This window comes from Urocampus carinirostris, chromosome 14 (assembly GCF_059441175.1).
Source record: "Urocampus carinirostris isolate Australia breed hairy pipefish chromosome 14, RoL_Ucar_1.0, whole genome shotgun sequence".
Lineage (NCBI taxonomy): Eukaryota > Metazoa > Chordata > Actinopteri > Syngnathiformes > Syngnathidae > Urocampus > Urocampus carinirostris.
In genome coordinates this window covers 1,150,054-1,164,601 of record NC_142362.1, presented here as the reverse complement: position 1 = coordinate 1,164,601, position 14,548 = coordinate 1,150,054, and the positions used below count along the sequence as shown (strand labels likewise).

Sequence of the window (14,548 nt, the reverse complement as noted above, 5' to 3'; positions counted from 1 at the left end):
GAAATAGAACGCAGACACGCTAACTAGCTGTAACAGCACAAAACATGAAAGAGAGACAACCCGGGATATCTTGCGACGCCAACTATTTGTAACTGGACAAAACACGAAATCAAGAGGACACAGGGAACACGCTCGCTGTTCCAAGATGAACTGGCCGTAACGGAACAAAACATGAAAGCGAGACCCCGCAAAAAACATCCCGCAGGTAGACGGAACAAAGAGAGTGTCATGTCAGTAAACACGATGAAATAATATGAAGGCGTACACAGGATATGTTGCAAATCTAACTGAACAAAAAATGAAAGTAGGAAAATGCAAATGTATTAATGCGTAGGCACAACAATAAAGGGAGTGCCGTAACGAAAAGACCGTGATACACAGTTTTGGAACACTGACTTACTCCAACTGAACAAAACATGAAAGGAGAGGACGAAGGAGACTGCGAGTTATTGTATATGCTCCCAAGGATTAGTTCAATCGAAAACACAACAATATACTACAACTTTTATTTAAATAATAAAAAAACAATCAATGTAACAGTACATACAACTACAAAGAAACTACAAGAATGCCAGTACAGTAATACTATGATACAAAATTCGTACTACAGGAACACTACCAAAAATCACTTACAGTAAGAATACAAAAATATGAAATAAATACTACAAAAATAATACTATGGAAATAGTTCAACAGAAGTACTACAAAAACACCACTACAGTAATACTACAGAAACACTACAGAAATACTACAAAAACTCCACTATGTAAACACTACAAAAATACTATGTGGAAATAGTACAAAAATACTGCAGTGGAAGTACTACAAAAAAAACTGCAGTAAAACTACAATACAGTAATATTACTACAGAAATACTGCAACAGAAATATTACAAAAAAACATCGATAGTAATACTACAGAAACACTACAGATATACTACAAGAATTCTACTATGGAAATACTACAAAAGTATGACAGAAATGCAACAAAAATACTCCTAAGGAAATAGTATTACAAACAAACGACAGTAATTCTACAAAATGACTACAAAAGTCAGGGTGCAGAAATACTAACATTTAAAAAATACTACTGTAGTAATACTACACTACAATAATATTACTACAAAACTACTCCAGAAATACTACAAAAAATACTACTATGGAAATAGTATTACAAAAAACGACAGTAATACTACCACATCACTACAAAAGTCAGGGTGCAAAAATACTCAAACTAAAAAAATTCCCCTGAAGAAATACTAGAATAGAATAATATTACTACAAAAATACTCCAGAAATACTACAAAAAAATACTACTATGGAAATAGTATTACAAAAAAACGAAAGTAATACTTCAAAATGACTACAAAGCTCCGGGTGCAGAAATACTAAGACTAAAAAAATACCCCTGCAGAAATACTAGAATACAATAATATTACTACAAAACTACTCCAGAAATACTACAAAAATACTACTATGGAAATAGTATTACAAAAAACGACAGTAATACTACAACATTACTACAAAAGTCAGGGTGCAAAAATACTCAAACTAAAACAATTCCCCTGAAGAAATACTAGAATACAATAATATTACTACAAAACTACTCCAGAAATACTACAAAAAATACTACTATGGAAATAGTATTACAAAAAAACGACAGTAATACTACAAAATGAGTACAAAGGTCAGGGTGCAGAAATGCTCAAATTGATAAAATACCCCTGCAGAAATACTAGAATACAATACTACTACTACAAAAAATGCTACTATGGAAATAATATTACAAAAAACGACAATAATACTACAAAATGACTACAAAAGTCAGGGTGCAGAAATACTAAAACTAAAAAAAATACCCCTGCAGATATACTAGAATACAATAATATTACTTTAGATATACTACAACAGAAATATGACAACACTCCAAAATACAATTACCGTAAGACGACACAAATTAAAAAAAATACAAGTGTAACAATACTACCAATACTCCGACAATACTACTACAAAACGAAATGTGAAATGTAGAGGGCCTTTCTATAAACCACCTCGCTTTAATTGTGAAAGGACTCGATCCATAACGGCTGGGGAAAAACCCTAAAGATCCCGAGTACCGCATCTTCCTCCTGTCTTTTGTCTCGGTGGGTGACCTTGGCCTCCACGTACCTTCAAATACTTTTGGGCCACTCTACCAAAAAATATAGGACGGAATCGGAGAAACGCAGCGTAAGCAAACAGAAACCCTGAGTCCCTTTTCCCCGCCGGCTGTGCCCCCTTTCCACAAAACCGCTTCTTTCTGCTCGAAGATGGATTTTTCGCCGACGCGGCAAAATGCCGTCCTCGCCCGTTTGTTTTTCTTCGAAGCTTTCTGTCACCATTATTCATGACACTCTCCCGCGCTTGCTCGTTTGACGCCTGCTGCTGCCGGATAGCTGATTGGCCCTATGTAAGCTCAGTCCTTTCACTCGCCTGTTGTCAGTCCGTCAGGGAACCTCTGTTTCCACAAGGCAAGATTTTTGACTCTGACTCCCGTCAGTCCCGTTTTGTCAACTTTTTCCACTCGTCTGTTCCTGATTTCCTTGTTCGTCTCCTGGTACGACCTTTTTTTGACCCTGACCACGTTTTGATCTCCCGTCCCGGCTAATGACTCGTTTTTTGACCCCGACCACGCCACGTGATTTTCCCGTTTGTCTCCTGCTACGACCTGTTTTTTGACCCCGAGCACGTTCTGATCTCCCTTCCCAGCTGGCAACGTGTTTTTTGACCATGACCACATTCTGATCTCCCGTCCCAGCTAACGACCCGTTTTTCGACCCTGACCACGTTTTGATCTTCCGCCCCAGCTGGTGACCCGTTTTTTGACCCCAAGCACGTTCTGATCTCCCGTCCCAGCTGGCAACGTGTTTTTTGACCATGACCACATTCTGATCTCCCGTCCCAGCTAACGACACGTTTTTCGACCCTGACCACGTTTTGATCTCCCGTCCCGGCTAATGACTCGTTTTTTGACCCCGACCACATGATTTCCCCGTTTGTCTCCTGCTACAACCTGTTTTTTGACCCTGAGCACGTTCTGATCTCCCGTCCCAGCTAACGACCCATTTTTCGACCCTGACCACGTTTTGATCTTCCGTCCCAGCTGGTGACCCGTTTTTTGACCCCGACCACGTGATTTCCCTGTTTGTCTCCTGGTACGACCTGTTTTTTTACCTCGACCACATTTTGATCTCCTGTCCTGGCTAACAACACATTTTTCAACCCCGACCACGTTCCGATCTCCCGTCCTGGCCGTCCTTTTTTAATTCCCCTGTTGTCTCCTGATATGACACATTTTTTGGCCCTGACCACGTTCTAATCTCCCTTCCCAGCTAACGACCCGTATTTCGACCCTGACCACGTTAAGATCTCCCGTCTTGGCCGTCCGTTTCTGATTCCCTGGTTGTCTTCTGCCACGACACGTTTTTCGACCCCCACCACGTTCTGATCTCCCGTCCCGGCTGTCTGTTTCTGATTCCCTCATGGTCTCCTGCTACGACCCGTATTTCGACCCCGACCACATTCTGATCTCCCGTCCTGGCCGTCCTTTTTTGATTCCCCTGTTGACTCCTGATATGACACATTTTTTGGCCCCGACCACGTTCTAATTTCCCGTCCCGGCTAACGACCTGTATTTTGACTTTGACCACGTTCTGATCTCCCGTCTTGGCCGTCCGTTTCTGATTCCCCCGTTGTCTCCTGCCACGACCCGTATTTCGACCCTGACCACATTTTGATCTCCTGTCCTGGCTAACGAACCGTATTTCAACCCTGACCACGTTCTGATCTCCCGTCTTGGCCGTCTGTTTCTGATTCCCTCGTTGTCTCCTGCCACGACACGTTTTTCGACCCCCACCACGTTCTGATCTCCCGTCCCGGCTGTCTGTTTCTGATTCCCTCATGGTCTCCTGCTACGACCCGTATTTCGACCCCGACCACATTCTGATCTCCCGTCCTGGCCGTCCTTTTTTGATTCCTCTGTTGACTCCTGATATGACACATTTTTTGGCCCCGACCACGTTCTAATTTCCCGTCTCGGCTAACGACCTGTATTTTGACCCTGACCAAGTTCGGATCTCCCGTCTTGGCCGTCCGTTTCTGGTTCCCCCGTTGTCTCCTGCTATGACCCGTATTTCGACCCCGACCACATTTTGATCTCCTGTCCTGCTAACGACCCGTTTTTTGACCCCGACCACGTTCTGATCTCTCGTCCCGGCTAACGACCTGTTTTTTCCATCTAAATACACTACAATCTCCCGCTCTGGAAGATCAACTTCCGTATTCGGAACACGCACCGATCCCGTGAGCGGCTTGCTTCCCGCGTCCAGCGAGCACCGGATCGCTGGCGCTGACTTTCCTCTATATCTCAATAAACTTGTGAGTATTGTTACGCATCTGGGTCCTCCTTCTGTTCTGGTTGTGACACTTTCCGCGCAAGCTTTCAAAACGAGATCAGATTTTTGTTGAAGTTCTGTCGTTTTTTTTGTAGGATTTCTGTACTTTTTTGGTTTTAATTAAAAAGTAGTTTTTTTGTTATATATCTGTCGTATTTTTGTAGCATGAATGTAGTATTTTTTGTTGTTGTATTTTTGCAGTAGTTTTATTGTATTTGGGAGTATTTCCATAGTCAATTTTTTTTGTAGAAAATCTATATTATTTCTGTAGTATTTTGGTTGTATTTCAATAGTAGATTTTTGTTATATATCAGTAGTATTTTTGCAGCATGACTGTCATGATTACCGATATGCAAATCACCTGCCTCGGTCTCTTATTGGCTCCCTGTCCCCTTTTGTCGGTCCGTCTGAGAATCTCTGTTTTTACACGACGAGCCCTTTTTCGACCCCGACTCACGCCTGTCCCGTTTTTGCTCCCGTCTGTCTTCGGCTACGACCTGTTTTGAACTTGACCACGTCTGCTCTCCCGTCCCGGCTTTCGACCTCTTTTTGTCCTCGACCACGTCTACTCTCCTTTCCTGGCTTACGACTCGCTTCCGACCCTGACTACGTTTTTGCTCTCCTGTCCTGGCTACTGTCCCGTTTTCTGTTCCCGACACCGCCATCGCTCGCCACGGAAGATCCACTTCGGAGCGACCTGCTTCCCGCGTCCAGCGATCCCCGGATCGTGGGCGCAACCCTTTCCTTACTTCCAATAAAACTGAGAGAAACGTAACGCAAGTGGGTCCTGTCTCCGTTCTGGTCCTGACAGTAGTAGTCTTGTTTATCCTAGTTTTATTGGCATCGTATTTTGTATAATAAGCGCTATATTTGATGTTTAGTTTGTCGTAGTATTTTTATTTTAGACCCCCAAAGTGACAAGAGGGACATTGTTAGTTGTCTTCTGCTTCGGGGGGCTTTGGCTTTTGGACAAAATGGACATCTGCTGTCCCATTTTGCCCGTTTTCTGCCAAAAAATGGCCTCCCGTGACAATTCAATTAAATTTAGACTCGCTGTCAGAAAAGCTTGGCGAGTGTGTCCAGAGATTAAAGTCAGACACACGTGATGAGGGTTTTCTTTCATGTTATGTTCAGTAAAACCAACGCTGTCCAAGCTCGATTTGGTTGTCATGAACCAGAACAGGATAAGGACCCAAACGCGTGACGTTACTCACATAAGCCCTTTGTGTCGTGATTACTGATTCGGTGCACCTGCGACTGCCCTGTTGGCGCCAACAGCCGCGGGACCCGATTGGCTGTTGGACTCTTTTTAAGCTCCCGTCTTCCGAAAGAAACCCGTCAGACCGTCTGCGAACCTATGCTTTCACCTAGGCAAGCTTTTGTGCTCTCTGACATTATCCTGCCCTGTTTTCCTGCCTGATACCTGTTGCCGACCTTTTTCTGGACCCGTTTCTGTTTTGCTCCCCCGTCCCGGCCATCAATCTGTTTTACCCTGTTTCCTGCCTGATATCTGTTGCTGACCTTTTTCTGGACCTGTTTCTGTTTTGCTCCTCCGTCCTGGCCATCAACCTGTTTTTGCCCTGTTTCCTGCCTGATACCTGTTGCCGACCTTTTTCTGGACCTGTTTCTGTTTTGCTCCTCCGTCCTGGCCATCAACCTGTTTGTGCCCCATTTCCTGCATCATACCTGTCACTAACCTCTTTTCTAGACCCGTTTCTGTTTTGCTCCTCCATCCCGGCCATTGACCTGTTTTGCCCTGCTTCCTGCCTGATACCCGTTGCCGATCTTTTTCTGGACTCGTTTCTGTTTTGCTCACCTGTCTTGGCCATCAATCTGTTTTACCCTGTTTCCTACCTGATACCTGTTGCCGACCTTTTTCTGGACCGGTTTCTGTTTTGCTCCCCTGTCCCGGCCATCAATCTGTTTTACCCTGTTTCCTGCCTGATATCTGTTGCTGACCTTTTTCTGGACCTGTTTCTGTTTTGCTCCCCCGTCCCGGCCATCGACCTGTTTTCTCGCTGTCAACGACGTCCCTCCCTCGACATGGAAGTGCTACTTCCGCGGATGCAAGGACTGCTCTGTGCGGTCCCTTCTCAAGGTTTCTTCGTTTTCCTCATGTTGAGGTTTTTGAGTTTTTCCTTGCCCTCGTGTAGGTTGCAGATCAGGGGATGCTGTCATAATAGTCTGTGGTGTGCAATAGTCTTTGACTTGTGCAGCCCCTTGAGACTCTTTGTGATTAAGGGCCAAACAAATAAACATGACTTGCTCTCTTTCTTAATAAGAACTGAGTAAAACGAACGCTATTGGGTCCTGTCTCCGTTCCTGACTTGTGACATTTCATTTTACGGGAAATGGGCAGCGGTCTGGCGTGGAAAGGCAGGAAGCCAGAGGCTGACGAGATCGATACCAATTGCCAGAATTGATATTCGACAGATGGGGTCGATACCGGACAGGACAGGACAGGATTGATAACGAAACCGGATATCAAAAATAAACAGGACAAACTGGACAGGAACGAAAACTGGAGAAAATGATAAACAGGACGAAATGAGACAGAAACAACACTGGAAACCGAAATGAAACAGGACAAAATAAACGGGAACAATATTGGACAGGAAATACCAACAGGAACAGGACCGAGTCGGAACCCACGTCTTGCGGGGCAGAGGTTTGTTGATGGACTGAAAAGGGAAACATGACAGCACTGAGCTTAAATAGACAGAAAGCCAATCAGTCAATGAGCTGCAGCTGGTGCCACATGGGCGGGGCCAATTGAAGTGATCACATATGATTGGCAGGGGGACAAAACAACAATTGCTCAATATTAGTGGTTACATTCCAAATCTATGTGTTAAATTAGGGGCCTCAAATTCAAAACATAAAACTATGATTATTATTATAGTATTATATTTCCAATAATTATAATAACTGTAGGGAGTCATGGGAAAACAGACATATCGCACAGAACGTCCACAGACTACATATCCCAGGAGCCTTTGTCTCCTGGCCGGTGCAGTCACGTGACGCAACACTGCTTCCTTCTCACCGCTTCGTGAAGGTGACAGCGCGAAGCTTCCATATTCTACACCGCCGATTATAGGAGAGAGAGATCCTAAAAGTAAGTGATAACTCTGAATTGTTTTTTATTACGTTTCCTGACAAAATTGCTTTCATGTCGTCAATTATGAAGATCGATGAAAAACCGGAGCGCTTTTTGGGCATTCGAAGCGCGTGACGTCACCACAGTGCTAAGCTAAGGCTAGCGCCTTTCATGCGTTATGCAACGAAGGTTAAATGATATCTATTTTTTAAGTTTATGAGGTTCTATTGCGAACAACTTCCCCTTTTTTGCACTAAATAGTCGCTTGGACAATAGTTTGCTCTTATAAAAACTACTGTTTTAGTTGCATTCCCAAATTTTGCTTTCTCTTTCACTTTCAAGCTTGAATATCATTTCCTTTTTGTTATAATGTGAACTAAAAGAAAAATCAAAGAAACTGATTCTCATTCCGTGATTTTATAAAAAAGAATACATTTGCCCCCGAGAAATTCTAAAAACAATTGAGATGCCACGGGCATTTCTGACCACGGACCATTATCATTAAAATGTATTTGTAAAGTACTTTCCAGGTAATAAATTGACACTGTATAAAATCATTTCAAGTTCTAAAATGATAAAAAAGCCTCAATTTTTTTCCCAACCCAACAATCCAGGACCCTAAATACAGGAACACACACAATGGCTGAAATTAAATAAAATTAGAAAAAAGGATAATAAAATGACAAACAATCTTGATAGCTTGCAATGAAACACTCACCCAAGACACTCCATATCCATTTTGTCCCTGGGCTTCCAACCCCTCGAAGATCTCCATTTCTGGGAACAATCCATGTTTTGATCTCTTATTTGCACGTTTGGCCTTAGGTGCAATTTTCCTTTGCCTGATATTGTTTTCATCAAGCTTTCTTGCTGCTTCCATGTTGTTTCTTCAGCGACCTTGATCACTTTTAACATGAAGTCGTCAGTTCAGGACTTTTTCTTCCAGGCATGATGTATCGCACATTTCTAATCTCAGAAGAAAAGCAAGGGTATTCACGTGTCAAAAAACGTCACGGTTTGTTGAGTGCACTCACTCAGTGTACGACCGAGTGGAGAGCAAAAGTGGATCAGACATGAGTAAACGATATCCCTTAGTATTTATGACTAGGGATCGACAGATAGGGTTTTTTTTAGGGCCGATACCGACTATTAGTATTAAAAGGAGGCCTGGGTGGGCTCTCCTGTATTAGAGCCAGATGGATGAACTAATGTTATGGTAACAGCTAATCACTCGACTTTCATCTTTAAGTCAAGTCCTGTTTATTTGTATAGGCCTTAATCACAAAGAGTCTCAAAGGGCTGCACAGACCACAGACTTATGAAACCATCCCCTGATCTAAAACCTACATGAGAGCAAGGAAAAACTCAAAAAGCTCAACATGGGGAAAATGAAGAAACAAGATAAAAATAAAGTTTTTCATATACTTATTCATAAGGTAGTATGGTATATTTAATAACTCGTTTTGTTAGAAGAAGCTGTTAAAGATGGCTCTCCTGAAAAATAAACAAAATACGTTTTAGTGTGCTTTTTATGCTCCTTATTAATCACAAACACACATTTGATTGACCAACTCATGTTATGATAAGAGCTAATGTATCAGTCTCCACCTGAACGTATGTCTTTTAAACAAAATAAGCACGCATTTTATGCTATCTCTTGATCGGGAACAAGCTTTTCTATCAGGGGCAAAGGCATTTCGGGACCAGTTAGCTGAGCTGCCAATCTAATGTTCTTGTTCCTGCTTCAGTGGGTCTTATCTAATCAGAATGCGCGGGTGGGTAGCAAGGAGGGAGTCTCAGCTGCAACTGACCGAATAGTCGGCCCATCGAACGGATAAAAATGCAGATCTGATATCCCTCAGTGTTGATGCTAACCGTCCCGCCCAGTCGTCGGTCAAGCTCTATTTGTTTTGATTTCGTCAAATATTCAGACCGAAGTAATGGATTCCCTTTTCATTTCAAGATGTCGACAGTGTCTGCCGCCGCCGTAGAGCCCGCCGATGCAAACGTGGGTGAGACGAAAAAAGTGCTCAAAGCCTGCTGCGCTTGTCCCGAAACCAAGAAAGTCCGAGACGCATGGTGACTATTTCAAGCAGTTCAAGAATTATATGTTTCGTGTTCAGTGTTTCCCATCGAATTTGGTGGGACCCTGGTGGGTGGACAGTCTAGAGAAGGTTTGGGGGCATGTCCATGGCGTGCAGATTCCAGTTGCTTCACCTTTTCACAGCGTTCCTTTTTAGTTGGCTTTTGGTAGTTTGCATGTTTCGTATGGCGATACCTCTTGATATTCTCTTGTCTAATAACAGCCACAGGCTTTTGGTAAATTAGGCAGACGCAGTTTTGGTTGTCAGTTAAAAAAATATTAAATTTACACTCGTCCTTGAAGCGGCGGCCCTCGCAGTCAACTTTCCTTTTTTATTTACACTCGCCATGTCAAATATTGGGTGGGTTAAAATTCTCTTTTTTGTTTTAGCAATTCAGCTCTTTCAGCTCAATTTCGAAACGGCTTTTTTTTGGTGCTTTAACTGGTATACTACCAATAGTCATGTATTATGCATGAAATGAATAAACTCTACAGTGAACTTTTAAACTCATTTTACCTTTTTTGACTAACTTTAATATCAAGCAAGGCAGAATCCCTGAAAAACAAATTAAAAATGTGAAATATTAACTCTTCAGTACCAAAAAACTTTAATATACGTTTAACTATTTATAATTCAACTTCTAACCCATGTGGACTGATAAAACACAGAGCCTCTGAAAAACATGTAAAAATATTCATTAAAGTGTCCATCTATCCATTATCTGCACCGCTTCTCCTCAGTAGGGTCGCGGGGGTGCTGGAGTCAATCCCAGCTCTCTTCGGGCAGGGGACACCCTCAACTGCCTGCCAGCCAATCACAGGGCACACAGAGTCAGACATTTCAGTCGCTCATTCCCACCTAGGGACAATTTGGACCAGCCAATTCGTCTGACATGCATGTTTTTTGGAATGTGGGAGGAAACCAGAGTGGCCGGAGTAAGCACGGGGAGAACATGCAAACTCCACACAGGGGGTTCGATCTCATGACCTCAGAACTGTGCCCCACACGCGCTAAACACTCACCAGCCGTGCTGTTCCTCCTTTAAACCAATAAACCAAAAACTATGAGAGGACCAAAAAAGGCATGTTTGAGACCCTGGCGGGGACCAATTAACCCCACCCAAGAATTTAAATAGTATGGTAAACACGGGGGCAGCACGGCGGCGCAGTGATTAGCGCGTGTGCGGCACAGTTCTGAGGTCACGAGATCGAACCTCCTGTGTGGAGTTTGCATGTTCTTTCCGTGCATGTCAGGTGAATCGACCGGTCCAAATTGTCCCTAGAGTGAGTTGTCTGTCCCTGTGTGCCCTGCGACCGGTTGAGGGTGTCCCTTGCCCACTGCCCCAAGATGGCTGGGATGGGCTCCAGCAGCCCCGCGACCCTACTGTGGATAAGTGGTGCAGATAATGGATGGATGGTTGAATATTGACGTCTGTAAATGTGTCTCTTCCTCAGCATCATCGAAAAAGGCGAAGAGAACTGCACGCAACTCATCGAGGCTCACAAAGACTGCATGAGGCAGCTCGGATTCAAAATTTGATTTTCTTTCGTCGTTATCGGTTTGTTTTTGTGCGTGTTGAGACAATTGGAGCTGTCTAAATAGGTAAATATCTCTTTAAATCGGCCCAATCGATGTATAACAATGAAACTTCAAATTTAAAGTGAGCGCTGGATGATTCAGACCAGAGTAAACGATGCGAAATGTGATTGTGAACAAAACCCAATGATATTTTACTTTGGAGTGATTCAGACCAGAGCAATCGAAGCAAGGGTTAATTTTACAAAGCAATGAGTTTAAGAAATCCGAGTGATCCAGACCAGAATAAATGATGCCAGGCCGGATGTTAAGAAAACCTATTTGTATTATATTTGAGTGATTCAGACCTAAGCAATCGATCACAGTCTGAGCAATCTAGAACTATGTCTATGCTCACTTGTTCAATTGGGTTTGATGAAACCATTATATTTCACAAATGACTGAAATTAAAGGGATACATCCAGACCAGAGTAAACGATACAATGTGTGACGTATATCAAATCAAATTGCTCTATCGTTTGTTCTGGTCTGTGTCCCTCCGATCAAGCCAACGGTTGACCCAACCAGTTCATTTCACAAAGCTCCGAGTTAAAGAAAAATCGAAATCATCCAGACCAGAGCAAACGATGCTAGGTGTGACGCAAACCATACTTGAGTTATTCAGACCTGGGCAATCGATCTGAGGTTGGATTGAAGTGCAGTTTGTCTGACAAAGCAATGAGCAAGATGTCTCAGTGATCCAGACTGAATATTATACTGCCATTCAGACCCGCTCAATCGACCTGGCGTGTGATTAACGCTAATTTGAATGACTTAACTAACATCCGACCTGGCATCATTTACTCAGGTCTGGATCACAGCGATAGGCTGTTCACGTGAATATATACCGTAGAAGCATGTGTAACGGAGCCAGTGATATGTCGAGAGTGTCCGCGTGAAATGCTAAATTTAGCCGGTTGAATTTCAGCGTACAGACCTCACTGCTATCTGACCACAGGCACTCACCATTATCCCCCCTTCAAACCTTTTATCTATTTTTCTTATGTGTGAGGATCACTGCAGTTGGAATTTGAATAAAAGTTCTATGCAATCACCCCCATGCTCTCAAAAGTTGTTTTTTAAGAATGGAAGCCGTGAATTATTGATTCGGTGGCGGCTTGCTTACCCAAGTGCCCGTTTCTGCAGCCCCCCGCCCGTCCCCGAACTGTCCCCGGTATGCACTCAGATTTAAAAATAACTCCGGGTCGATACTTGACATATCTGCATTCTTGTCTGGAGTGGACCTCGCACTGTTCTTGCCCAAGGATCCTACATGGTTTGAACCAGTGCTTGAAATCCTTGTAAATGCTTAAAATGGTTGCCATGGATCTTCGTTTAGGTGTTCAAATAAGGGGTTTCAACATGTTTTATGGTTTCATCCTAAACTGAATATAGGGTTTCAAAATTTGTTCAGAGCTAGGGTTACGGTGTGAAACAGGGTTAGGGTTACAGCTTGGGTTTGGGCTGTAATTTAGGGTTTTAAATCAGTTTTATGGTTCTGAACTAAGGTTGGGGCTAAAGTTAGCTGTAGGTTTAGGAACTAGGGTTTGAGCTCCATAGTAGGGTTCTAAACTGAATTTAGGGTTCCAAAGTGGGGTTAGAGCTAGGGTTACAGTTTGAAACAAGGTTAGGGTTAGGTGCAGATTTAGGAACTTGGGTTTGAGCTCCAAATTAGTGTTCTAAACTGAATGTAGGGTTCTGAAATATGTTTAGAGCTAGGGGTACGGTTTGAAACAAGGTTAGGGCTAGGGTTCGGTTTGGGGATAGAAACTAGAGTTTGAGCTCCATATTAGGATTCTAAACTCAATCTAGGGTTCCAAAGTGGGGTTAGAGCTAGGGTTACAGTTTGAAACAAGGTTAGGGTTAGGTGTAGCTTCAGGAATAAGGGTTTGAGCTCCTCATTAGGGTTCTAAACTGAATGTAGGCTTCCAAATTATGTTTAGGGCCAGGGCTACAGTTTGAAACAAGGTTAGGGTTTGGTTTGGGGATAGGAACTAGATTTTGAGCTCTATATTAGAGTTCTAAACTGAATATAGGATTCCAAAATAGGCTTTGAGCTAGGGTTAGGCGTAGGGCTAGGTTTTGGACTATAAGACATTTAAACCAGTTTTGGGTTTCCAAAAGAAGGCTGGGGACAGAGTTAGGGTTTCAAACTAAGGTTTAGTCTTTTGTTCTTTTTGATTGCCACTGGGTTTCTTCTTTAAATGATACTGGGATTTTTTTAAATTGGCTTTGAAAGTCCTTAAAAGTGCTTGAATTTGACCAAAAGAAAGGTGTACAAACCCTGAACTTATAAAAATGTCGGGGGAAATGAATGACCATATTGAATGGAATGTACAGCTTCATTTTATGTTATTTTTTTATAAAAGGTAAAAGGTTTTCATAGGCAATTAAGATTTTAAAAAAATGCAAAAGAAAGAACCATCCATCCATGATCTGCACAGCTTATCCTCAGTAGGGTCGCGGGGGTGCGGGAGCCCATCCCAGCCATCTCCGGGCAGTGGGCAGGGGACGCCCTGAACTGGTTGCCAGCCAATCGCAGGGCACACGGGGACAGACAACTCACTCGCTCGTTCACACGTAGGGACAATTTGGACCGGCCAATTCACCTGAAATGCATGTTTTTTTTGGAATGTGGGAGGAAACCAGAATGCCCTGATGAAACCCACTCAAGCACGGGGAGAACATGCAAACTCCACACAGGAAGATTGGTAGCTGGATTTGAACCCATGACTTCAGAACTGTGCCGCACACACGCTAACCACCGTGCCGCCCTAAGAAAGAACCAATGTGTGTCAAATCTATTACTGTAAGTTGTTTTATTTTGAAAATTCTTCTGTGGGTTTGGCCATTTTGACACTTGCAGTCGACTAAAAATGACATCACAACTACTGCCAATTCAACAGCCCAGCTTCAAATCACTCATTTTGGAAAAATCTTCTCGTTTTTGCCATTTACGGACAAATGACAATGTTATCACTGCTTCTGACCTTCGTAAGAACAATCTCAGTCCTGCTCAAATGAATCACTCGAGGTTGTTGTCTTGAGAAAATCCTTGTTTTTGCCATTGGAAGGGGCGGCCATTTTGACACTTGTGGTCAACTGAAAATGACATCACAGCTACCGCACATTTTCAGCCAATTACAGCTTCAAATCTATCACTTCAGAATGTTCTTTTGGAAAAGGAGTCCATTTATTTTCATCCATGATATGAATGGACGTCTCCACGATTTCACCATCCTCGCTTTTGTGGAGTGGGACGGACCATTAAGCGTGCCAAGCAGCACCATGGAATATTTTTAGCTGAAATCCCAACCGGCGAAACCTCGTCTATCTTGTTTTGACGGGTCCCAAACT

General features: G+C 43.0%; 1 protein-coding gene across 1 annotated transcript; it reads left to right on the top strand.

Annotated features, from left to right (window-relative positions):
• Positions 1–7,402: 7,402 nt before the first annotated feature.
• Positions 7,403–11,374, top strand: cox17 (cytochrome c oxidase copper chaperone COX17). Its single transcript, XM_088352757.1, has 3 exons — positions 7,403–7,550; positions 9,496–9,611; positions 11,071–11,374. The coding sequence occupies exons 2-3, from the start codon at positions 9,496–9,498 to the stop codon at positions 11,153–11,155; spliced, it is 201 nt and encodes a 66-aa protein (XP_088208883.1). The 5' UTR covers positions 7,403–7,550; the 3' UTR covers positions 11,156–11,374.
• The last annotated feature ends 3,174 nt before the right edge of the window (positions 11,375–14,548 follow it).

Bases quoted from the DNA above. Each gene is read 5' to 3' on its own strand.
- cox17 (XM_088352757.1), top strand. From the start codon at position 9,496: ATGTCGACAGTGTCTGCCGCCGCCGTAGAGCCCGCCGATGCAAACGTG. The intron at 9,612-11,070 runs GTGACTATTTCA...TCTCTTCCTCAG, and splicing joins AAGAAAGTCCGAGACGCATG to CATCATCGAAAAAGGCGAAG.